The following is a 16708-nucleotide window of genomic DNA, read 5'->3' as shown; positions in this document are numbered from 1 at the left end:
AATCATAAATGGTTCAAGATACTTCTTATATAACATTTTTTGTATTCATTAAAAAAACTGAAAGTATTGGGCCTCCCTGGTGGCACAGCGGGTTGAACACAGCCCTGTGAAGCTGTCCGCAGCCTCTGCAGTGCATGTTCCATTCCTGGCCTGTCAGGGAGATTCCCACATGGCAAGCCCACTGCTCCCCTCAGCAGTGCTTTCATCTGTCTGCCTGTTCTGCTCCCCACTCTGTCTCCAGTGAATCCTCTCACCCTCCCACACCTCTGGCCTATACCCCAGCTATTGTATAAATAAAAATAAATCTTTAAAAAAAACTGAAAGTATCTTAAATATTTGCTTTTTTAAAAAGATTTATTTATTTATGCATACAAGAGCTGGAGTACAAGCCAGAGATGAGGGGGCGGAGGACGGGGGGATGAGAGGATTCACCAGAGACAGAGTGGGGAACAGAACGGGCAGACGGACTGAAAGCACTGCTGAGGGGAGCAGTGGGCAAGTCAGGAGAGGTCTGCTGCTCCATGTGGATTGCTCCCTGTCCAGCCAGGGATCGAACTCGTGCTGCAGAGGCTGCGGATTGCTTTCATATTACAGTGCTGAACCCCTTGCACCACCAGGGAGCCGCCCTTAAATATTTGTTAATAACTAAACAAGCTGTGGAAATTTTATATAATCGATTGTTTTTAGATCATTAAAAATGACTGTTTCCCTGCTCCCCAAAAGTAGAAGGTCCTATTTGGTAGGTTATTTTCTGGGCCTGGGAGTACCAGACCCAGATACGAAATATGTTTGCTTTCCATTCACACAGGAAGAAGAGCCAAGCATGCAGGTTACCTGTGGCCTCAGTAGCCCTCACATCTCTTCTCACAGACTGAGGATGGCTATAGGGAAAGGAGAGGTAGCGGATGTTTTTGGGCTCAGCCTGTGGGTAACAAGTAGAAATTAAAGCAGAGTTAGCTACTGCAGCTCAGAACTTCACAGGGTAAGTAAAGTGAAGGCCCCACTACCGACTATACTGCAGCCACTTGTTTTGTTTCAAGAGAGCAGAATGACTTCTCTATTTCTTTTCCCTCTTGGGATAAGATAGACCATGAAGAGCTTCTCAAAGTTGCTTCCACAATCCCACTGAGATTAAGATAGAGCTTATTTTCAACCAACCTCTATCCAGAATTTCCAATAAGACTGGTTTGATTCGGTCTCAAATAGAACAGTTCAGGTGGACAGTGGACGACATGAAGATGAGGTGAAGCATCTTGACAAGAACAATTTCCTCCCTTCTCCCTTTAGGGAGAAAAGAGGGCTTCCCAGAGCCAGCTTAATCCTCTGTCCTAGGACTCAGTACCTGGTCACTGTGGGATGGTTAGGACTCATCCAGTAAGTGTGTTCCAGGCCCAGACGCAAGCTGGGGGCAGTTTGCTGCCATGTGCCCCACAGACCACACCCTGGACCCAGGGAAAGAGGCTGTCTCGGTGTCCTTCACCCTCTGACTTTCGTATTCAGCTTCTTGTTTGCTTAGCTGTCAAAGGCAGTCACCCGAGGAGACCTATACAGGGACAGTGCAGTTCTCAGGGCCTCAACAGCCTCCACCTTACCGGTTTTCCCCAGGGCAGGCTCTGGCCTTTCCTCATGCTCTCTCGTAAGGTGTTCTGGCGGCGGATCAGGATCTCTTTAGCCTGCCTCTCACTTGTTTGGGGTTTGAGGTTGTATTTGTTGTAGGACAGGGTCTGCAGAAAGAATGGAATGTCAATACTCAATGATGTGACCAGTACAAATTGAATTTTAACCTCAGGAAGCCACAAACCAATCAAAACTACTAGCACAAGAGGGCACCACGGAGGTATTTCAAGCATGTGCTTCAATTACAGAGGAGTGAACTGTGTCCCCAAGACGAGAAGCCTGTGACCAAGACCACCCCAACCAGGGCACACCTGTGGTAGGAGCCTGTGCCTCAGGCTGGCCCTGCAGCTCCACACCTGGGCCACCTCTGTGCTCCCACAGCAGTTGTTTGAATTAAATGGATCAGGAAAATATCGAAAACACTTTGGAAATTCCCATAAGATTGCTGTTTTTTAAATTTTATCCATTAAAGTCACATTTAAAAAAAACAACCATTTATTATCACCATTCTCAAAATGAAAGAGGGCTTTGATTAAAAGATGAATTCCGATTTCATTAATATTAAGTTGTGGAAAATGTGCATGTTCCAATAAAAGAAATAGGTTATATACAAAAATAAAGACCCCAAAATAAAAGCCAAAACAGTAGAAAGGTCAGAATAGGAAAAAGGTTAAAAAAGAGTCTTTCAAATTGAATCAATTTAGTTTTATGAAATATTTCTTCCTTGTCCTTATACCAGTTGGATGATACAACACTGGTGTTCAGACACATGTTTCCAAAGCACTTAACTGGAAATTGCTTTTTCTTTTTTTTTTTTTAAGATTTATTTATTTATGCATACAAGGACTGGGGCACAGACCAGAGATGCAGGGGGTGAGACAATACACCAGAGACAGAGTGGGGAACAGAACAGGCAGACTGACTGAAATACACTGCTACGGGTGAGACAGGAAAGGTCTACTATGCCATATGGGTTGCTCCCTGGCTGGCTGGGGATCGAACTCGTGCTGCAGAGGCTGTGGATTGCTTCATAATTCTGTGCTTAACAGCTTGTGCCACCAGGGAGGCCGGAACTTGCTTTTTCAAGGTGCCAGTTTCCCCTGAGTCATTGGTCCTGCTAGTTAATGGGATTGGAATCCTGGCTAAAGGATGCTTTGTTGAGAGTATTCAGTTCAACAGCAATAAAGCAAATGTTCTAATGCCAGGTGTCATGGTAGGCACATAATTTTATAAAATGGGTAAGTTAAAATTCTGATCTCCAAAAGACTAACAGTCTATTGGGGCGGGGGTGGGAAACACAAAATACTATTTTGTGTTCAGATAAGTCAGCATGCACAAGGCAGGCAGGCCAGGGGGGCAGTAGACTGGCAGTCCTCCCAGCACCCTACAAATCTTATTCTTTCTCTTTGGGCTCTCTCTGGCCTCTTCTCGTAGTCCTGCCTCTCTGTAGTCACTCGTCTTGTCCTCTTGTTTCTTCTGCCAGAGTGGCGCTGCACTTATAGCCTCAGCCTCCAGGCTCAGGTATGCACACTTACACATGCCCACACCCTACTCCAGGTGTCCACCATCAGGCATGAGTGCCCTGTGCCCATGCTCCTAAGTGCCTCCTGCACTCAAGGGTGTAGATGATAGCCAAAGAGACCAGCAGCATAAAAGCCTGACCGTCTCATTTACCCTGCAATAAGATATTGGGATCCACAGGGAGTTACAGAACAGGCAAAGGGTACTTAATTCATTCTTAGGTGGAAATGGTGTATTGCACTGAACTGAGTCTTGAACAATGAGTGGATGTTCTCTTCAGGAAGATGAACCACATGAGACAAGATATGAGAGAACTGAGAGGGGGAGGTGAGAGGGGCCACTGTAGCTAAGCTGAGAGTTTGTTACTACAGAAGAAAATAGTTTATTCAAAGTGTTGTGAGAACGGGCCTCCCTGGTGGCTCAATGGGTTAAGCACAGCACTATGAAGCAATCTGAAGCCTCTGCAGCAAGAGTTCAGTCCCCGGTCGGCCAGGGAGCTACCCACATGGCACAGCAGACCTCTCCTGTCTCGCCCACTGCTCCCTCAGCAGTGTATTTCAGTCAGTCTGCTTGTTCTGTTCCCCACTCTGTCTCTGGTGAAACCTCTCTAACCCCCCGCGTCTCTGGCCTGTATCCCAACTCTTGTATGCATAAATAAATAAATCTTAAAAACAAACAAAACAAAGTGTTGTGAGAAGTGAGACTGGGAGTACAGAAAAAGGTAGGGGCCAGGCCCTGGACTGTTCATCAAGGCAGGAGACTCCAACCCCTAGAGCAGGATTCTCTGAGGTGTAGCTTACACACACTGTCAGGGATGCCACAGGCTGATCCCTGGAGTGAGAAATAAAAAACTAATTCCTATATTTCTTTTTAGTTTCACTAAAAATGTAAAAGAGATTAAAGTTCATTATAAAATATATGGATTTATAATAGAACCTCAGTTTGCTTGAATAGGAGTGAGTCAAATTTCTTATTAAAACAGAAAAGGGTATTTATAACAAAGTGGGGCTGACAATGATGTCCTCATTGGCTTCATTGGTTTTTACTTTATTGTTTGTGTTTTAGTGAAATGTATCCACTTAAGCAGATTTGTGGCTTTGTGAGGAAAAGGCTGAATATAAGGCATCAGTTGGGATCTCACTAAGCTTGCTGACATTCTTCAGACCAGGAAGCTTTTAGCTATTTATCTAAGGCAGCATGTGATAGTCTAACTGAAACAGTTTCACTTGGAATGATTTGGAAGCTGTTGTATTTCCTCTAAGAACGCTGTGATTTATGCCGACCTCAATCCCTTTAGCAGGTGCAGAGCATTCACTGACACTTGCCCATTAATCATTGACTTTTCTGAAACAGGAGAGCAGAATATTCACTTTCACTGGATCATGTGAAAGAGTATTGGATAGCTGAGTGGAAGACATAGGTTCTTACCAGGGACTGATTTCATGACCTTGGATAAGTCATTGCTTACAAATCAAGGATTCCCCCAAATCAATATCTTCTACTCAAAAATGATGAGCTCTGACTGGATGATTTTATGAAATTATTTTTTGTGTGTACATTCAAGAATATGATCTATAACATAATCAAAAAGTGAATTCATTTGTTATCATACTCAAAAATTGGAGTGGACAACTGAATCCTCAAACTTGAAAAAACTCTTAATTAGAGGGCACAATTTTAAACATGACCTCATTAAGCCAAGGTTTCAGAAAGAATCACACGCCCCCCACAAAAATCTTCTTACTCTGTCCTTTGAACCATTTCCCAGTGCTAACGTAGACTCCATACCTTTTTTCCAAAATTGAAAAATAATATGCCTAATATGTTTCCTTTTATTTAGACTTTCAGCATTGTCATTTCAATATTTTAACTGAAAGCCTTTCAATTTTTGAAGTTCTATTATAATCAGTCAGCTGAGACAACTTTCCAGGGTGCCTGTGCCATCTTTTTTCTGTAGTTGGTGGATAAGCCCACCTTCTCTGGAAAGAAAGGGAAACCTGATGTTTCTGGAAAACACAAAATTTCCAGACTAGGGCAGCCTGACCTCTAGGGTCAGGTACTGGATTTGCATTTCTTTTTTGACCACAGATTCCAATTTTGCAGCATAAATGTAAGTATGAAATTTCAGTTCTCCCAAACTAAACATAGAGAAATTGTTCAGCGAGAGGACTACTTTAGAGAGGCTAATGAGAACAAGAATGGGTTGCCGAAGAACTAGTTCCAAGGACAGCAAGTGGACAAGTCAATGTTCATACATACCCTTTGGCGGACTTGGTACATGCTGTGTGTCAGAATGTGCCTCATGGACTCCACATCTTCAGGAGAAAGCCTTTTGATTCTTTGTATCCTCTGGGCCCTGCAAACACCATTGGAGGAAAGTCAAGCATTATTCTTCCTTCTTGACAAGGGTATCATGAAAGTACCAATGCAGTTGTGAGGGTTCTAACTTCCAGAACCCTCTTTTTACCAAATCGTTCCAACTGTTTTAGTAAATACATTTGACATGTCAGCATATGTATCAAGCTACAGTTCTGAAATCTTGTATGTTTTTTGCCTATAGCTTTTGTGTGGGAATTGCTCTCTTTTTAAAAAGTAGGGTTTGAGGTAGTGAATGACTATTTCCCTCCATGACTGTTATGAACAGATACATTTGTAAAATGCAATGAATCTATTATCAGAAAATGATTTTTTTTAAAGATACCACAAAAATGCAAACCAAATCCTTTACTGTTAGATCCAAGAGAAATAAAATGACTCAGCCCAGGCTGACCCTCGGTTCAGTCTGTACTTATCACAGACAGGTGACAAACTGCTCAGAGACAGCACCATCTGCACCCACATTTTGAGTAGCATTGAGTGAAGACACTATTAAAGTTTAAATATTTTTATGAATATGTTTATCTCAGTATTGTTCCTTTAGGAATTTTATCTTTGGTTAAAGAATAATTGTTAAGAAAACTAGAATCATATTTCATAAGGGTTATTAGACCATTTCCACCACAAAAACCACCCTAGCTCCAAGACACTGGATGCTCTGTGAGATTCTAGAAGCAGCTGGCTGCCCACTGCCTCCGCATGACCAACTACCCACAGCTTTCTTCCCTATAAGCCCCCACCCCGAAGAAAAGGGTTCAAAAACCAAGTCATTCCCAGGTTAGCAGTCAATGCCCAATTGTCTTCAGAGGATTTCAAAGTCATGGCATTGCTATGTGCAGAATTCTCATGTGACAAATGTATTTGATTTCAATCATTTCCATCTAGTGGTAGCAATTTCTAAAAACCTTTTATTGTAAGAATAACATGGTCACTATCAAACATAAAAACAAAAAAGAGAGAAGTAAAGAAAACTGAACTCTTCTATAATATCACCTCCCTTGACATGTTGGTATAAACCTTCCAGGTTTGAGAGTTTTTCCCCTAGGGGCAGCTTTGCTGAATCAATAAAGACTCAGTTGTGCTTGCAAAAGGTATTATGATCATTGATCACAGAAATGAGTGGTTATTATTTACATTGCAGGCTACCTTTTAAGGATTTTTTCTCCAAAATAATAGCAAATAGCCATAAATCGCAAGGACATTTTATAAATAATGTACAACTGGTAAAAGATTTTTAAGGGCTTGGATACTAGATATCACAGTATCCTGGTATTTATTTAGCAATTCTATCTGTAAAATTGACCAATACCCTTTCTAAAAAATCATTAAAATCAAAGTTTCCATATCTCAGAACTGCAAATATCAACACTATTGTCATTTAGTTTCCACCCTTGGTGATATAAACATTATTATCAGAACATTTCAACTTAACTGTTTAAATGTCCTTCAAATAAAATTTATTCTGACTTAGATACACCCACACATTCCCACAATCTGAACAAATTCCTTTATTGGATGAATGTAATCTATGGCTAAGTATTAAGAACAGCTAATCAAATAGTTCCATTTTTGTGTGTGTGTTCAAATAGGAAAAACCATCCATTAGTAAAGGAAATGGGAGTTAAGCGAGATAGCAGTAGACCTATATTGGCAGCTCCCCAGGTTGTAACTGACCACTTTGGTAAGGAACAGACTTAGTTGAGGTGCATTCAGGCTGCTAGCTGGATGAGTTATACAAGTATCCCCAAAGTATTGTCTCTCCCTGATCCACAAGGAGAAGATGCAGCTATTACCTTACACAGAGGAATTATTAACTTTGGCAAGATGATAGCTGTAGTTTTCTACATGCCATTTCGTTAGCAAAATCTTTCCTAAAATGATGATATCATGAAACAGAAAGAAAAATCCTTGAAACAATGGAATATTAATAATCTCTTGGTAATAAAAACAAATTTATAAACTGAAAGACTTGTCACTACAACAGTCAATCATTATCCGTAAAGGAAATCTCTGTCACCTTAAAGTTCTATGGTTATTTCATGGCAATTAAAATCAAACTGGAAAAAATTAGCACCTAAATGTATTTCAATAAAAGGCGCACATTTCTTTTAACCTTTTAAAAATCAGATGATACAATAAAAAAAGCTTTAATTCTAACAGCATACAGATATGAAATTTAATAGATGTTGTATTCATACCATAATGTGAATTCCCAGAAGAAGGAATCCCATGCATACCCTGATTCGTTTAGAAGAATCCAGTCTTAAAAGAGACTTGTAGCTTTCTACAAGAATCCATGAGAAATACATGCCAAGATGACTGCAGGACTGTCCACTGAGTAAACAATGGTAGCCAGCAGCTCTTCTGTGTGTGTGAGGTTGCCTTGTGTCTCTTCAAAAAATTCCCAAGGATACACAATGTATAGACTGAGGGAAGAGTGACAGAGAGGAGAATCCAGGTCCCTACAACAATTATGAAAGTGAAACCCCAGAATCTCTGGTATAAGAATGTGTAAATGTGAATGCAGGTGATCAACATGAGTCAATGTCATCAATTTGAAAATTATTAAACTATCATAAATTAATGTATGTCTTTTTATAAGCAGTGTGTTGAAACTTAGAGGAGTTTTAAAACAATATTTTGAAGTTGTATAGTTACAGCTTGTGATATCTACAAATTTATAAATATTTTAATGTTCCTTTATTTTTTTTTTTAAGATTTATTTATTTATTTATAAAAGCACTAGGTACAGTCAGAAGCGCGGGAGGGTGAGAGAATTCATCAGAGCCAGAGCGGGGAGCAGAGCAGGCAGAAGGACCGAAGTACACTGCTGAGGGGAGCAGCGGGCGGCAGGAGAGGTCTGCGCGCCATGTGGGACCCTCCTCTGGTGGCCGGGGAGCAGCCGGGGATCGAACCGGCGCTGCAGAGGCTGCGGGCAGCTTCGCAACCCAGCGCTCAACCGCTGCGCCACTGGGGAGGCCCATTGTCCCTTTAATATTAAATGAATTCATTAAAGCTTTGACATTTTTAATCAGTTTGAATCTCTGTCCTCTTATATTCTAAGATCTTACCACTCATTGGCAATAAGAGACTTCATATTTAAGACAATAAATCAAAGCATGTACTCTACTTAACCTATAGGTTTTTTTAGGGGGTTGAAACAAAATAATGTATATAAAAGTAATGGATTTCCATAGATTCAACATCATCTGCACTGTCATGGGGTTTTGAGGGTCACAGAGTTTGGAAATCTAAACCCCTTGTAGAACAATTGGTTAAACTTATAAAGAAAAAAATATATGTGCATTTTGTTGTTATCTCATACAAAATAATAAAAAGCGAGCTGAGTACACACTTCTTTTTCCTATTATTGTATGAAGGTTTGTTTTTTAAGAAATTAGCTGCTTTGATCTTAGGAGAGGAATTCCTTTTTGCCTGATGTCCTACAGATTACTGATGAGATCAAATACATGCAATTTAAATACTAAGTTTGAATTAAATAGCAGGATAAAAATCTCCTCTCCTACCCAGTTAAACTAACTGGTTTGGCCTACAGGAAAAAAGAATGTCTCTAACCTATAAGACTCACTTATTAATCTTGAGTTAATGTCCAAAAAATAATTAATTCAATGGAAGTAACTCCCTCCAAATAAAGTTGGCTTAAAAATTGTCTTCAGGTCAGAAACTGAGCCAGTTGCATATGACTGGAGCAATGTAATACAGTGATTCAAACGATGTTTTAGCATAGAATAGACTGATTTTCATTTGAGATAAGTGCTCTGACATTCTCAGACCGAGTGCTCACATAACTTGTGAGCAAACCAATGGAGGAAGTTCCTAATGGTTTAGGTGCCTGAACCTGTGCTGCCTCCTGCAGAGCTTTGCTTTTACTTCCCTTCACCCCTCAGTGAGCAGGCAACTTGTCTGAGGCCTAGATGAGGTTTGCCTCCTAAACTCACAACACTCCCTAGACTTGATGATACACATTTGTGTGGCCTTTTTTTAAGATTAATGTCATGATCTCCTGTTTGGGTATGACAGGGACAGTAACAGTGTCTGCTCTCACAGTCCAGGCACATATGGGCGGCCTAGAAACAGGCTGGGCCTATGGGGAGGTGCTCACCTCCAGCACAAATGTAAGTGGGAACTAAAAACGTCAGTAATAAAACTAAGAATTTAATGCAATGTTTTAAAAAACAAAGGTTAATGCAAAAAAAAAAAAAAAACCCGCACACAATGAATAAAATGTCACTGATTTAAATAAAGACAGGGTCAGTATTTCTGATTTGTCCTTTTGCCTCAGGCTGTCCAGTAAAGCTCAGGACAGCATGACTTGAAAATATTTGTTGGCAGATTCCCAATTTAGTATAAGAAGTTTCCTTAAAGTCATGTAATGGACAACATCAGAACTAACAAACCAACCACAAAAACAATCTCACTGCGAAATAAGGCAAAAATCTTTCTGTTTAGACCCAGGTCCCCTAAGGGATGTCAGTTAAGATTTTTCCCAGATCTTTTAAGAAGGAGGTCGGTGTTTCTGATTCATTAGCAAGTAAGAGATGAAAAATAACACCCAGGCATTAGCAACAATTTTAATGCCAGCTATTCTTAGCTCTTCTCCCAATTTGCTTTTCAAACACAAGGACATAATTAAAGCCCATGATCAAGTGTCATCATTACCTGCTGAAGATACAGGATGGAGGTGCTGGTGTTCTTTGTTCTAATTATACATTGTGACTATCTTCCCAATTCATAAACCATTTCTTGGAAGAAAACTGGGGTGACTTAATTCTTACAGCATTGAAGGAGCTCTTGTAATATGTCACAGTTAAAACTACTTTAAAAAATATCTAACCAGATCTTGGGATGACTAATTCAGATGCTCCAACAGAAGTATACCGCCCCCACCCCTTGCCTCCACCCCTTGCCTTCACATCAACTCCTTAAGGTCCTCTGTTCCACAAGAAGTGAAGCCCCCCTGCTCCTATTCCAAGCGGATCTAACATACACTCAAGGCAAATCTCACATTCATAGAGATCTTTGCATTAGAGATGATTACAAACATAGCTTTCTCTTTAAATGGCTTACCAGGGCCTCCCTGGTAGCACAAAGGTTTAAGATGCAACCTAGGAAGTCATCCGCAGCCACTGCAGTACAAGTTCGATCCCTGGCTAGGGAGCTACCCACATGGCGCAGCAGACCTCTCCTGCCTCACCGGCTGCTCCCCTCAGCAGTGTATTTCAGTCATTCTGCCTGTTCTAGTCCCCACTTTGTCTCTGGTGAATCCTGTACCCCAGTTCTTGTGTGCATAAATACATGAATCTTTGATAATTAAATAAATGGCTCACCAACAATCTGTATCTCTTGCTGCCCTACTCATCCCAAATCAATGTTAGCATCACAGGTAGAGAAATGACTTACAGGGGAAAGGCAGTGGTAGGAATAGTAGAATCAAGTCGAGAGGGGTTAAAGAGTAGAAATTTCTAATCAGGAAGAGGCAGAGAAAGTCTTGTGAAATACGCTATAATTCCATAAATTGACTAACCCCCACCCCCAGAATAATGTGTCATATGACTACACATAGGCATTTTTGGCTAGGAAGAAATTTTAGAAATTAGGTGAAACAGATTGAGTATGGGCCATGCTACAAAAAATGCAAACTTCATCTCTTTTCATGATTTCTTCTCAAATTTCTTCCTCTTCACTCCTAGTATTATTTTAAATGAAACAACAAAGAATGACCCTTGGAATTCTAACATTGAAAGTCTAGATCAAAGAGCAGAAATGACTTACTGATGGGGTATGGAAAAGGCTGTGGAATTTAGTATCCCAGTCTCTACCATCTCAATAGCTTGCTTCATTTCCAACTTTTTGTACAAAGAAACAATGCTTGATTTTGGCAGGTTCTTTCGAATTAGGATTTTCCGTAAATATCTATGATCAAATTTCTTGAACCTGAAAATGAAAACCAACATTTTGGAAATCATTAATCTCTGTATGTTTTATGTAAGTATGTATTTTTCTTAAAACAAACTACTCTTTAACTTTACTCCGAAAACACCAGGACAGTGCCTGGAATTCATAGCTCTTGAAAACATTTTTTAATCATAGAATTTATACATCTTTTTAAAATAAAGAAAGAGCGGCCTACTGGTCTGAATACATTGAAATTCAACTAAACAAAAGGAAGGGACAAGCTGCAATCAGGGCAAAAAGTGTGCGTAAGTGTGGAGCAGGGAGGCCCAGCCCAGCCCAGCTCCAATTGTAAGAGCAGAAATGAGGGGGTTGAGGCTTTTGAACAAGCGTTCCATTCTAATAGCTCATAACAGTGGCAGCTGCACTTACAGTAATACTGGGCTATTCAACCAGAACCCAATAAGTTTAAATGGCCCAGTAGTTACAGTAGTTTTGCCCCATTATGCTGCAGATCATTTTGAATCCTGCCAATTAACGGGAGGGGAGGAGAACCCACATATGTCCCGACAGTCTGAATGATGGAGACTGAATAGGCTAGACGCTGATGGCCGCTAACTATTGTAGCGAACCCCTGGGCAACCCATTAGGCTGAGCTGCACGTAGGCATATGGTGCCTTCAGAGTCAGAGTCGTTTGTTTGGAGTTGGAATTTTCAACACTTGCAATCATTTTACATTCAAAGAATAATTCATCTGCTTGCTTTATTTTCTGGAAGGGAACACAACTCCCTGGGCTGCTGGCTTATTATCTGGTGATTGGTTTTCTGGTCTGTGAGGCGGACAAGCTCTTTATCACTCAAGTCTCCTCTGGGTTTACTAAGCTGTGATTCCTTGAACATTGTGATCTCTATTTGGCTTATACCAGGCTCACTCTTGCCCCAACTGGGTCATTCCTCAGGCTTCTGGTTTTCTCATCCTCTTCATGACAGGCTATTGTTCCTGTTTGTTCTTCAACCCACTGTAATCATCTTCTCATCCATCACAACTTACTTGATTCTGTTCACACTGAGCTCACCTTGGCCTTGTATTGTTCAAAATCAGTGGTCACTACTATCCTTGCCCTACTCATCACATAATACCTCCTTACACGACTTTGGGTCATTTCCTATGTGCCCTTTACATCCTGATTCACACCTGCTTCCCTTCTAACCTCCTAACAACTTACCTTCGTCTTCTCTGCCCTTACTCTCCCTTACCTACCCCACAAGAGCAGAAGTTTCTTAAAGTCCTGACCTCAATCTGCTTTCTCTCTTCATAGCCTGTAGTAAAATCACTCATGCACATGACTTTAGCCACCAAACACTTTCTGACCACTCACAACATTTGTAACATTTATCTGCAGCCGTGATCTTCTTCATGAACTTCAGGCTGAATTCTAAAAGGTAGCTGAGTATATATTTGAGATCTCTTAAAACAAAACATATTATTTAACTCTAATCATTCTTCTATAGTTTATATATTAAACCATGACATTGATTTCTTGCTAGATTCCTATCTGGAAATCTGAGAATCTGATCATCATTCTTATTTTCTCTTCCCTCACCCTTCTCTCCCCTTGTCCATAACCAGTCATCATGTCCAGCTCAGAAATATTTTAGTATCCCTTCAGCTACCACCTTAACCTTACTGGTTTGATAGCTCTATGGTTCATTGAAAAACAGAAGATATTTTAAAGTTAGACCTGAATTCAAGTCAAGGTTCCATTCTAGATTAGGTTAATTGACTTCATAGAGTTGGTTTCTTCATTTTTAAATGAGAGCAGCAATAACACTGGAGTGTTAAAGGGATCATACAAAATATAAGGAACAGTACGGTACTTAGAGCTTATTCCATGTTTATAAGATGGTAGTGTTATGAAAAATTTCTTATATTTATATGAAAATCCCCTTAAAGCCTCCTTCTTCCAATACCTCCTATTAATCCAGCCTCCTTATCACTGTTGCAGTTTGCCTTTCAAAAACCAAGTTATGGCTATGCCACCTCATCTATGTGAAAGTCTTCAGATATAAGATTTTAAGGGTCAAACAGAACTTACTAGTATTAATGGCTGTGCAAAGCTCCTTAATTCTGATACATAAAGACATGTCTCTGTGTTTCCAGCTTCTTGTCTCACTATGTCACTCCCTCTAACCATCTCCAAACCATGCTAAGCTTTTTCTTGCCTCTGAATGTTAAAATACACTGCTGCTGCTGCTGCTTGGTGTGCTTTCATTCTTCTTTGCCTGGAATTCTCATGTATTTTACAAACCCATTCCCATTTCTATATTATAGTTCTATGCATTTCTATCTTAGTTATGGCATTTCCCATATTGCTCATGATTATTTGTTCAGAATCTTTCTCTCTTTCTGCCCCACTCACCAGTTTACCTCCTACCCATCCACTATATTGTGAGGACCCTGAGTGCATTTGCATGTGTTTTATTGCTCTTGTTATCTGTTTCACTGTTCAGAAAACTAAGTATATATTTGACCAAGTGGAAGGATGTTAAATATTTTTTTCATTGGGAAAGCTATGGGATTTAGACTTCAAAGCCTATGACCTAAGTTCTAGATAAGTGGATATTCACATAATTTGAATTCTACCTTAACATGATGAGGACTGCTAACACTATTCTCCATTTTCTCTCATGACTAGAGCTGCCCAAAAGCTTTCAGCTTCTCTTTTAGATGCAGCCACCCACATCAGCCAGTCTTTTTAAGGTTCAGTCTTCCTTGGCATCACCAACATCTAGGTATTAGGGGGAGCAGTCTTAAGCCCTAGAAACGAAATTTCTCTAGTTTGATTAACTCAAATAATGCTTTCCCCTACATCCTTCGAATAACTGTGTATAACCCCAAAACTCTCTTGTTCCTCATCCTCAAGAGAACTCTCCTAGGAGTCATGTAATTTTATAAATATGGCTGAAGACCAAATCCAGGTTGAGAATGAGTTCTGAAATGTGAGATGTGGTAAAAATGAGAGACTTTGACATCTTGTAGAATCACTACATGGGAAGGGTGCATCAAGGTCTGCTTCAATTGTAGCCTCTCCAACGATGGAGAAATTTCTTCCCAGGTTCTTGATGAGTCATGAAACTCCCTTTTCAGCCTCACAAAGTCGAGAAGTCTGTAGTTAGGCTTCTTCTTTGGGAATCTGGTCTTTGTTTTAATCAAATCTAACTTCTCTAATTAATGCTGTAAATGGTATTAACTTTTTCTGAAGCAAACTTGCCAGGACTAGGTTGACTTTTTTTCCCCAGATAGCTCTCCATTTTCCAGGTTACACATTCCCAGGGCTTCTACCTGCTACGTTTATGACCTGGTTTCCCGAACTTTTATCTTTCCTGTCCCCTTCTCTAGATTCTTTCTAGTGATATGCTCAAATTCTGATATAATCTGTTGAGGTTCCTTCATAAGTAGTGAAATCCTCAGCCTCCTTACTTGTCTCTCACTTGGTAATGGCTCCATTGCCCACACACATCTTCAATTCCTGCCTTCAAGTGATCCATTAGCTGTCAAATCAAACACAGGAAAATAGTTGCTGGTGAAGTGTCAATTCTAAGGGTCATTCTAAGGAAAAGTTAACATACTTTGGGAAACAAATGGGGCTTTAAAGGAGGCGCATGTCCTCTTTTCTATCACCCTGTTGATGGAACTGAAACATATGACATTCACAGTAATTCACTTAGATTCATGATTCAAAAACTCCATGTAGAAAAGTTTCTTAGTAATTAACATGTAGTGAAAATAGGTACCTGCCCTTTTTTTTTGAATATTTTTCTAGAATGATTTAAGAAATTTCATATAACTGAAATCACCTGGACACAAATCTTAATAGTTAACTGTTACTTATAACTTCAGTGCAAGAGAAAAGAACATACCAACATCTAATTTATAATTTCAGAAAATTCAATTCTACCAATATTCTGTTACGATACTTTGCACCAAAATGTATCTATATGCCTCATTTTTTATCTGATCATTTTGTCTCAATATTTACATTTCACAATCTAAGTCAATTAAGTAATTTGTTTTATCTAAATTGTTTATAGGGGGGCCTCCCTGGTGGCCTATGGGTTAAGTCTCAAACACTACCATAACAACGACCTGAGTTCCATCCCAGGTCAGGGAACTAATTTACATATGGTGCAGCAGACATCTCCTGTTTCTCCCATTGCTTCCCTTAGCAATATACTTCAAGATCACCTGTTCTGCTCCCCAGTCTGTCTCTGGTGAATCCTCTCACACCCCCCCCCCAACCTCTGGCCTACACCTCAGTTCTTCTACACAAAAAAATAAATAAAAATCTTTAAAAAATTTAAGGGGGAACTTAAGGGGGAAATCATAATCTTTTTAAAACGTAACTTAGTCTCCAATTAATTTAAATTTATAATCATTGAAGCGTATACTAATTTCTAAAGTTGACTGCAAAATAGATTAAAATATTAAATGATTGTGAAATGCTTATTGATACCATCTGCCAAATACCTGTCTACTAATTATAACTTTTAGAGAAAACAAAAATAATTAGTAAAAAGATATATTCAGAATAGAGAGGCATTTGTGTATGAATAGATTATATTCAAAACCTCATCCATTCCTGATTTAGATGGTAAAATTTGGGATTTCTGAACTAAGATTTAGAAAAGAATTTTTCAATTATTTTTCAAGTTTTCAACCTGGAGTTGATAATGCAATGAATTGAGACCTTTGCGATATTGGGATAGAGTTAATATATTTTGCATGTAGACTAACATGAATCTTTGAGGAGCAGAGGGCTGTAGTAGGCAGATGCTTATGTCCTAATCCCTACAAACTGTGAATGTGTTAGTTTATATGCAAAGGAGAATTAAGGTACAGATGGACTCAGGATTGACTAGGAAAGGAAGATTTTTAACCCAATCATACCCATTTTGAATTTATGACCTCCAAAACTATAACATAACAAATTTGTGGTTTTTTTCTGAAGTACAGGCCAGAGGTGTGGGAGGTAAGAGGATTCACCAGAGACAGAGCAGGGAACAGAACAGTCAGATTGACTGAAATACACTGCTGAGGGGAGCAGTAGGTGAGATGGGAGAGGTCTGCTGCACCATGTGGGTAACTCCCTGGCCAGGGATTGAACTCATGCTCCAGAGGCTGCAGACAGTTTCACAGCACTGCACTCAACCCCTTGAGCCACCAGGGAGGCCCCAAATTTGTGCTTTTTTTAAGCCAATAAGTTTGTAGTAATTTCCAAAA

General features: G+C 39.8%; 1 protein-coding gene across 1 annotated transcript in view; it reads right to left on the bottom strand.

The window, feature by feature from the left end:
* Positions 1 to 16708, bottom strand: part of SLC9A4 (solute carrier family 9 member A4) — a 42569-nt gene that overhangs the window by 4318 nt on the left and 21543 nt on the right. Inside the window, exons 7-11 of the mRNA XM_037528935.2 lie at positions 14909 to 14979; positions 11308 to 11469; positions 5398 to 5494; positions 1593 to 1724; positions 835 to 922 (exon numbers count right to left, since the gene is read on the bottom strand). Coding sequence (XP_037384832.1) covers positions 835 to 922; positions 1593 to 1724; positions 5398 to 5494; positions 11308 to 11469; positions 14909 to 14979 — 550 coding nt within the window. The remainder of the gene's footprint in view (positions 1 to 834; positions 923 to 1592; positions 1725 to 5397; positions 5495 to 11307; positions 11470 to 14908; positions 14980 to 16708) is intronic.

The sequence above is a fragment of the Talpa occidentalis genome, unplaced genomic scaffold, assembly GCF_014898055.3.
Source record: "Talpa occidentalis isolate TD23 unplaced genomic scaffold, MPIMG_talOcc4v2.1 talOcc4.5, whole genome shotgun sequence".
In the NCBI taxonomy this organism is placed as follows: Eukaryota; Metazoa; Chordata; class Mammalia; order Eulipotyphla; family Talpidae; genus Talpa; species Talpa occidentalis.
Note: the sequence above shows the minus strand (reverse complement) of the source record. Positions and strands in the feature narration are given on the sequence as shown.